At 29.3% G+C, this 10,472-nt stretch overlaps 1 protein-coding gene across 1 annotated transcript; it reads right to left on the reverse strand.

Moving 5' to 3' along the window:
- Nucleotides 1–2,349: 2,349 nt before the first annotated feature.
- LOC135964273 (ryncolin-4-like) lies at nt 2,350–4,929 on the reverse strand. The gene is made up of 6 exons (XM_065516465.1): nt 4,855–4,929; nt 4,691–4,791; nt 4,549–4,589; nt 4,446–4,491; nt 2,609–3,145; nt 2,350–2,549 (listed from the first exon to the last, which is right to left on the reverse strand). Exons 1-6 carry the CDS (start codon nt 4,927–4,929, stop codon nt 2,429–2,431), a joined length of 921 nt encoding a protein of 306 aa, XP_065372537.1. The 3' UTR covers nt 2,350–2,428.
- Nucleotides 4,930–10,472: the final 5,543 nt, after the last annotated feature.

Below are 10,472 nucleotides of genomic sequence, written 5' to 3' on the forward strand. Positions count from 1 at the left end.
GATGTAAAATATAACAAATTATTCCAGATGACAATTGATAAAATATGGAAAAAATTACAAATGTTTTTTCAAGGTAGTTATTTTTTTGTTAACATTTTGAGAAAACTAAAAGCCAGATTTTCAAATGGGGTTTTAAAGTATTAATTCAAAACATAACGTAATTTAAAATAAGTCCTAAAACACTAATAGCTCATATAGTTTTTCTTTTGGCCAGTGTAAAATTTTTGTTGCAATTTCATTCCGCAATAAAATTATATTAAAAAAACAAAATAATGGAAAAAAATAAAATATGCAACAATAATATGCAGTTATGAGTTAAATATGCAAAAAATATGCTATAAAACGTTTCAACTAACTATGTACAATTTAAACACACTCACATGAAATAAGTAGTTATCAAAAATTCGTTAAATAAGAAAAGTGTTTTTATACCCTACACCTTCGTGAGAAGGGTTTACAGTGTACTCTCTCATAAGCGGACACCTAAGGGACTGACAAATTTGTCCGGTTTTGAGAGGTGTCCGCTATTGAGTGTAGAAAATAATTCCAAAGAATTTTTTTGGGACTGAAAAAGTGGCCGTTTATGGGACGTGTCTGCTTTTGAGAGGTGTCCGAAAAGAGAGTGTACATTGTATATAAATTTGTCATTTCCACAATATAATTTTCCGACCCTATAAAGTATATATTCTGGATCCTTATAGATAGCGGAGTCGATTAAGTCATGTCTGTTTGTCCGTCTGTCTGTTGAAATCAATTTTCTGAAGACCCCAGATATAATTCTGTCAGACATGCTTTCGAGAAGTTTCATATTTAAAATCAGCAAAATCGGTCCACAAATGGCTGAGATATGAGTAAAAAAAGACAACCTCGATTTTTGATCTATTGACCTATTAAGACCTTTGCAACGACGTATATAAGATAGTATGTTGGACGTACAATGAGTCAAAATCGGAAAAAAAATGTTTAACCCGAGTTTTTTTTTTCACCAAAACGTTGACAATAGCAAAAAAAACATTCAGAGTCAAATTCATTTCATACTACAAGCTAAAGGCTCCATTAGTCTTTGCGTTCTGTAACGTTTCTGTTCTGTGCCGTTCTGAATGCTGTTTTATTGCAGTTAGTTTTTCCGTAAGATCGTATCAGCTGTTTTTAAAATAATAACCAAAAAACCATCTTGGTGATTTTGTTACTATTTTTAGTGTTTTTTTGTATTTAGACCTTCAACATATTATTGTTAACATTTTTATAAATACATACATATATTTTTTGTTAATGATTTAATTTAAACTAATTTTTTTACATACATTAAAAGAAATTTGTATTTATTTTATTAAATTTCAATGTTTTTTTGAAAATATTATATTTTTTATTCTTTTGTTAATAAAAAATATTTCCCTTTCAATAATGTTGGCACCACTGCTTTCATATTGTTGGCATTTTTGTGTATATATGATATCAGCTGTTTTAGCTGTCACTTAACGTTGCGGACAAAATTCTGTTTTCAACAGATTCATCCGCAACAGAACGGCAACGTTACAGAAAAACTAACGACATACACAACTTTCCCTATGCTAAAAACAAAACAGCTGATTCGGAACGGAACGTACAAACTAACTAGGCCTTAATTGGGAGCATATTTTTCGCCGCAATTTTAGCCCAAAACATTAAAAAATTAAATATAATCAGTTTAAACTATTATTTTTTGTCTTTAAAATGTTGTAATATGATCTATGTACTTTCACATAGTAACATTTTATTATTTTCTTCTATTCAAATTATCTTGAAAAAAAGTTTCAAGGGTTTTTGTGTTTTCAGTCGTGATAGCGATTCTCGTGGAATTGCCCATATGTCACTGGTATCGAATGATCCAAGGAAGTTGCTAGAAAATACCGCTATTTTATAAGTAGCGATAAAAAGAACAAGAAACATTTACAGTGTACTCTCTCATAAGTAGACACCTAAGGGACTGACAAATTTGTCCGGTTTTGATTTTTTTTGGGACTGAAAAAGTGTCCGTTTATGGGACGTGTCGGCTTTAGAGAGGTGTCCGCAAAGAGAGTGTACACTGTAGTTTATTGGGTATCTTAATTGATTCAGAAAGTATACTCTGTGATTGAGTCAATATCAAACTGGTAAATAATTCGATTGTGTTCTAAAACCATAATTTAAAAGTATGTATTCTTGTTAATTATAAAATTGTATTTGTGTAGAAACAATTTGGATAAATAAAGAGTCGTTATAAGTTTTAAATTCCTATGCGCTTTTATTTTTAATTTCAAAAATTTTAAAAGAATCTGATTTTTTAGAAGAAATATAACCAACATTTTTAAAATGTAAAAACGTAACAGAATGTTCAACAAAATAAAAGAATCAACTGCCTTCGTCACTCCGAATGTATATAATATAATATATTAAATTCTTGTTTTCACTAAAATGTACGCCGTCTGATCATCATTTTCACATGCTCAATGGAGACATTAAAATTACGAAAAGTCTGCCATGTAATGCCTTTGGCATGCGTATTATCACCATATTTGCCATTAAGATTGCTGCAAGTGAAAATGTTTCAATATATTTTGAAAAAAATTGTATAGACATTATGTCATACCTATGATGACATTTATTGTACCACCAAGCTCCAGTATAAGCTTCAGCACAATTCAATATATCACGTTGGTCATTATACCGATCTTTTGTTGTAAACTTGTTTCCCAATTGATACATTAAAGAATCACCCGCATCTCCGGAATAGACGCCCAAATGTTGTAGGTCATATAATTCACTTTCATTGCCAATGACAAAGTGACCATATTTGGCACGTCTTATTTCGTTTTTATCCTCCAATAGAATAAGCAACTCCTGTGGACCATTGTAGTTTGTCAGCGCATGTAACTTGTCTAGACCAATAAAGAATTCTCCATCGATTTTACCAAAACCTTTCTGATATTCGGCCCAATCACGATAGAAATTTACGGAGCCGTCTTGACGTCTTTGTATTAAAATCCAGTCACCACCATCCGTTTTAACATCACACTCGACTAGAAATGCGTCATTGCTGTATTTTTCCAAACGAATTTTATAAATTCCACTACGATGAGTGCAGGCGGTAGCTTCAGCACAATTTTTCGGCATTGACTGGTATTGACTGTCATAGTTTAAAAGCATTAAATTAAAATTCATAATAAATTTTTAATTTGGAATGATCCATCTCAAAGCAGATAACTTTTAAACTATACACTACACCATTTCGAATTGTATTTCAGAAAATTCCATTTGAATTTCCGAAATTTTCAATTATATTTCAGGATTTTGCTTTATATTTCAGAATATTCCAATTGAATTTAAACAAGGAAGAGAGCTATATTCGGCTGTGCCGAATCTTATATACCCTTCACCAAATTATACTTTAAAATAAGAATTTTAAAAATTTTTAGGTAAACAAAATTTAATTTTTTTTTCCAGTTGTTTTTTCGAAATTGTCTTTTAATTTTAAATCTTTTTTTTTAGTTTTTAAATTTTTTTTTTTTTAATATTTAGTGAACAAAAAAATTCGGGTTAAAAAATATTTTTTCCGATTTTGACCCATTGTAGGTCCAACTTACTATGGTCTTATATATCTTTGCACAGGTCTTTGAAATATCTATCATTAGATATCCATATTGTCTATATTAATGATTTAGTAATCCAGATATGGGTCCGGAAGAATTTCGGAGATACTGATGTATCATTCGTGTATGTAAGTTATTTGGGGGCTTCAGAAAGTTGATTTCAACACATAGACGGACAGACGGACATGGCTATATCGACTCCGCTATATATAACGATTCAGAATATATATACTTTGTGGGGTCGCAAATGAAAAATGTAGAAATTACAAACGGAATGACAAACTTATATATACCCTTGCCACTCATGGTGAAGGGTATAAAAATGTTCAATTATATTTTAGAATTTTCTAATTGAATTTCATAATTTTCTAATTGAATTGCAGAATATTTCTGAATTTTCTAATTGAATTTCAGAATATTCCAATTATATTTCAGAATTTTTCATTTATATTTCAGAATTTTCTAATTGTATTTTAGAAAATTCCAATTGTATTTCAGAAAATTCTAATAGCAATACCAATGGAAATTTCTGAAATACAAATAGAAATTTCTGAAAAACAATTGGAAAATTCTGAAATACAAATGGAAAGTTCTGAAAAATAATTAGAAATTTCTGAAATTCAATTGGAAATTTCTGAAAGTCAATTGGAAATGTCCAAAATGCAATTGGAATTTGTGTAGACAACATTAAATACGATTTTATTTGAAAGATATAGCCATGTCCTTTTAAAATGGTTTTTGAGATATGTATGTGAATTTGAACTTTATATCCATAAAATTATATGATAATAACACATTTTTAACATGGAAATTATGAACGAAAATTCTTATTCTTACCATTTAAGGGGTAGATCATCGTATCGTATATCAAAAATGGATGAATCTATTCAAAAACAGAAATTTTCTTTAAAATATTTTGCTTCTTTATTAATATTTATACCTTTTTCGGATATTGCCTTAATTTCCAAATGTTCGTTATATCTAAAAATAAAAGTAATAAGTATTTACAAAAAGTTAATCAATAATAGAAATTCAGAATAAAAGTTGAATCCAACACATTATTTAGAACTATTCTGCATTACCTGGAATTCCATAAATTAATAGAATTTTGAATTTCTTGTAAATTACCAAATATATTTTTAAGAACAACAATCTCATCCACATAAGTGATGGCCAAGGAATCCTAGCAAAAAGTATATAATAAGAAACACAACGTTTTCATTCAATTGAATATCCATCAAATTACCTGTACCTCTTCACATTTTAATTCAATAGAAATATTTAAAATCACGAAACATAAAACCAAAATATTTAAATTCATTTTTCTAGATTCTAACTAAACTGTATAACTTTTACTGAGTTTAACATTAAAAATTATTGTCTTTTATATGATAAAAATAAAAAACAAATTATAGTATAATACCAGAGCTGTATAATTCTCATTATTCTACATATTCGTTGCTTTATCTAGCTGTCGGAACTCATAGCCACCATAGCCCGAACTAATCAAATGTAAACGAAACTCGTTAAAATTATCAAAAGTAAATCAACTTGGAGATTGTGCATCAAAAAAGCTATTCTAAAATATGTATTGCAGACTTCTTTTTCTATTTATATATATAACAAGTAAGACAGCTATATTCGGCTTTATTTTATATTGTGTAAATTACAAACGGAATGACAAACTTATATATACCCTTCTCACGAAGGTGAAGGGTATAAAAATTAATGTATGTCTGTTTATTTGTTTGTACTAGACTAAATCATTAAAAAGATCCTCTTGAAATTTTGACTGCCTGCTGCTTTTTATTTTGAAATTTCAAGTAAACAGTTACTACGGAATATCTGGTGAACTATAATTTTGAAAGTCGGTACAATTGTGTAAATGAGCTTGGCTGTAAATGAGCATGATTGGATAAATGGGCGTGACACCACCCATACAGAGTAAATAGTTATTTTCGAATATCTGCAGAGCTACAATTGTGACAGTCTTCAAACTTTAAACTAATCAATTTCTTATCACTGCTTGGAGTTTAAATAAAAATAGGATGGATCGGAAAACGGGGTGAGTCAGTCACCTCCCTTACAAAGTAAATAGTTATTTCTAAATGTCGTGAGAACTACAATTGCAAAATTCTTCAAACTTTGTCCGAATGGCTCTCTTAAGCTGGGTTTCGCATACACCGTAATCGGCGCCGATAACGCAAACTGAAACTGAAAAACGTTGGTGTTCGTCACAGTCTCGTTTCTGAATTGTTTTCGTTTCAGTTGGGTGCGTTTGCGGCATAAAACAGAAACGAAATTATTTTTTTAATTTTGGATTTCGCACATTAAATAGAATTTCATTATTTTTTTATTTTTTTTCCTCTTTCAATAAAGAAAATTTATTTTTTTTATACATTTTGATTTTCATTAAATTTGAAATAAAAAAATAATTTCGTTCCTACAGCACCGAAAACAACCTACTTGAAGTTGTTTTCGTTCCTGCCCAAAATGACAGGTTTTTCGTTACTGATCGGTGCCGTTACGTTCCCAATTTTCGTTGCAGATTTCGGATACGAACTTTTTTTCGGTGCAAATGTATGGAATTTCGTTTCATCATTTACATAGTTTCGCCGAAAATTGTCGGGATTTTACTAGTGGGCGTGGCATATCCCATACAAACGTAAATAGTAATTTCGAATATCTGCAGAACTATAATTGTGAAAATATTCAAACTTTACATGAATCAATTTCTTATCAGTGCATGTGGTTTAAATAAAAATGGGAGGGATCGGAACATGGGGTAAGTTATCTCCCATACAAAGTAAATAGTTATTTCTAAATATGACAACTATAATTGCAAGATCCTTTAGCTTTTTCCGAATAGCTCTCTTATCATTTGACATAGTAGCATCTTCCATTCAAAGTAACAAGTTAATTTAAACTTTGTATGAATCAATTGTCTGGTTCGGAACAGTGGTTGTGGCACCTCCCATACAATGTACATTAGGGTGACAGTCGATTTTTTTTTAGATTTCAAAGAGTGCCGGGTTGAATATTGTGACACTAGGCCTAAAAGTTTAGTGCTGAAAATTTGAGCCAAATCGGACAACGTTTTCGGGCATCGAGGTCAAAGTTCTGATATACGGAAAATTGTACTATTTATATGAAATAAATAGGTAAAACTCGTTAATTTTCTGCATTGTTTTCCAGAAATATTTAGATTTATTTATATTAATGAAAATTATATTAAAAGAAATTGTTGGAGATTAACCGTTGTATCTCCTTTGGGTCAAAATAACCCAAAAACTGTATTATTGCTAAAATTCGGAAAAAGTTTCAGTTTTTGTAAAAATCTTTGCTACTACCTAAATACTTTTGCAATTGAATGCAAAATAATCGAAATGTGTACGTAATTGTCGTTGTAATGATATATAAATGACAAAAATTGGTTAAAAATGTTAAAGTTATTACAAATTCCCGAGATTATTAAAGTGTTTCAGGCCACTTGAACAAGAAATTTAGGAAAAAATAAACATATTTCGAGAAAAATTAAAATAGAAGCTAATTTTTATTTAAAATATATCCGTATTTACTTGTGTGCGAGTCTTTGTCTTTATAGGATACCGTTAACCTATTTGAAGGTATTCGAATCTCCATTTTCAAATTTTTAAAAATTGTGTTAAACAAATTTCAGAATTTTTTCATCATCACATTGGGATTTGGGATAAAACCTATACAGAATCTTATAGTTCAGATAATTTAAAATATACTCTGAAAGTTTTACTAAAAACGGACAACCTTAACCCTTAAATGGTGAAGGTCAAATGTAAAATTTTGCAATATTTGGAATTTCTAAATGAAAGATTTTGAAATATAATATATATTTTTGGGCCGAATTTAATGAAACTTGAGAAAAATATACATTAGGGTCTAACATTTACAACAACAGTGCAAAAATGGATTTTAACCCTTAACTTGGTTTCAAAATTACTGTGTTTTTCGTGATTTTAAAAGTTGAGGGTCATTTGGACCCCAAGAGCTATTAAGGGTTAATTTCCATTTATTTGCTTTTATTTTAAATTTTGGACTTTATGTTATATTTTCCCCAAATTTCGGCCCAAAAATATATAACATTTCGCTATATTTCCATTAGAAATTACAAATATTGAAAAATTTTACCTTTGACCTTCATGATTTAAACGTTTTCTGATATTAGTAAAACTTTCAGACCATATTTAAAATTACCAGGACTATACTTAAAATTCATAACAGTAAGGAAATTCGTTTTATTCGTCAAAATATGGACAAAAAATTAGTTTTTCTCGAAAATCGCATCATACTTTTTCCATATTTTTATTCCCTATTATGATCTCAATCCCAATGTGATGATCAAAAAATTCTGAAATTTGTTTAACAAAATTGAAAATGGAGATTTGAAACTGCTGTTAAAAAAATTTAATTTTTTTGGTCATAGCTGTGAATAGGTTAGCGGTATTCTACGAAGACAAAAAGTCATACAGAAGTAAATACAAATATATTTTAAGTAAAAGTTACATTTTATTTTAATATGTTAATTTTTATACCCTTCACCTTCGTGATAAGGGTATATATAAGTTTGTCATTCCGTTTGTAATTTCTACATTTTTCATTTCCGACCCTATAAAGTATATATATTCTGGATCCTTATAGATAGCGTAGTCGATTAAGCCATGTCTGTCTGTCTGTCTGTCTGTCTGTCTGTCTGTCTGTCTGTCTGTCTGTCTGTCTGTCTGTCTGTCTGTCTGTCTGTCTGTCTGTCTGTCTGTCTGTCTGTCTGTCTGTCTGTCTGTCTGTCTGTCTGTCTGTCTGTCTGTCTGTCTGTCTGTCTGTCTGTCTGTCTGTCTGTCTGTCTGTCTGTCTGTCTGTCTGTCTGTCTGTCTGTCTGTCTGTCTGTCTGTCTGTCTGTCTGTCTGTCTGTCTGTCTGTCTGTCTTTCTGTCTGTCTGTTGAAATCAGTTTTCTGAAGACCCCAGATATCTTCGGGATCCAAATCTTCAATAATTCTGTCAGACATGCTTTCGAGAATTTTGCTATTTAAAATCAGCAAAATCGGTCCACAAATGGCTGAGATATGAGGAAAAAACCAAGACAACCTCGATTTTTTACCTATTTTTTTTACCTATATCTGGATTACTAAGCCATTAATATAGACAATATGGATATCTAGTGATAGATATTTCAAACACATTTGCAACGACGTATATAAGACCATAGTAAGTTGGACCTACAATGGGTCAAAATCGGGAAAAAATTGTAACCCGAATTTTTTTTTTTTTTAAAAAATTTAAAAAACAAAAAAAAAATTTAAATTTCAAAAAAAAAAAATTTTAAAATTTCAAAAAAAAAATTTATAATAACAATCGAAAATTTTTTTTCCAAAAAATTAAAAAAACAACTGGAAAAAAAATTAAATTTTGTTTACCTAAAAATATTTAAAATTTTGAAGTATAATTTGGTGAAGAGTATATAAGAATATAGCACTCTTACTTGTTTTTTTTAAATTTATTTTTCAGACATTAATGGTCTGGGCAATTTTTAATAACTTTAACATTTATTAACCAATTTTTGTCATTTATATCTCATTACAACGACAATTACGTACACATTTCGATTCTTTTGTATTCAATTGCAAAAGTATTAAGTTAGTAGCAACAATTTTTGGGTAATTTTGATACAGGGTTAATCTACAAAAAAAAAATTTTATGTAATTTTCATTAATATAAATAAATCTACATATTTCTGGAAAACAATGCAGAAAGATAACGAGTTTCACCTTTTTATTTCATATAAATGGTAAAAATTTGCATATATCTAAACTTTTAGGCCTAGTGTCTCTTTACACAAATTTACCGTTATAACCAAATAAAATAACCAAATAAAGCAGCATTGCCGGTTAGAGGGTTAATATGCAATATGGTAATAACGGGAAAATACATTTCATTCGATATTATTAAAGCATTTTTTATAAAATTTATCATAGAAAATTTAACTAACATGGTGTTATTTGTAACTCGACTGCAAAGTGTAAATTGGGCCAAATACGGGTAAACAGTTTGATACTTTTTAAAACTTATTTTTTTCTTGAGCTCATGAACAATGATTTGAATTGTTTGATATATATTTGTGTCTTAAAAAGGTTTACAAAATAATGATGTATTTGAAAAATTTCCAAATTGACGGATGGAAGAGGAAAATTGGTACTTTTCTCCTTTTGGTACTTTTTTAAATACTCTAAATTATTTTACTTATCGGCATAACAATTAGCTGTTCTAACAAATTAGAGGGTTGAATGTTAGTTTTCTTAAAACAAAGCTATTTATAGGCTTAGAACATTATTAACATCAGTATCAATATAGACCAATAAATCCAGAGACCCATAATCTGTGTTGTACAATGTTATTTCTTTTTATTTCAACAAAAACAACCCGAAAAATTACTAAAAACCCATGTCTGCATAAGAAAATATCCGATAAGAAAGTGCGGTAAATTTTGTTGTTGTTTTTTTTTTTTAAATATACTCTTTGATATTTTATGGTTATTACTATCGCTTCTTTGTGGTAAATATTTAGTAAAATAGTATAAATAGAAAAAGTAATTTGAAATAAATGTACATATGGAGTGTTTCAATAATTTGTGTTTTCGTATAAATCATTCTAACCAGACCATTCACTCAATTATAGTGCGATTAATTATCCATTTCGAGTTTTACTTCGACATTTACACATTAAACTTCGACCCTCGACCCTCGACAGTCGAAATTTCCAAATTTCCTATGACAAAATTTTTGGAGAATTGTCGCAAAATGGTTTGAAGAATCAATTTCTTAATTTCGATTAGCATT

This window comes from Calliphora vicina, chromosome 1 (assembly GCF_958450345.1).
Source record: "Calliphora vicina chromosome 1, idCalVici1.1, whole genome shotgun sequence".
Lineage (NCBI taxonomy): Eukaryota > Metazoa > Arthropoda > Insecta > Diptera > Calliphoridae > Calliphora > Calliphora vicina.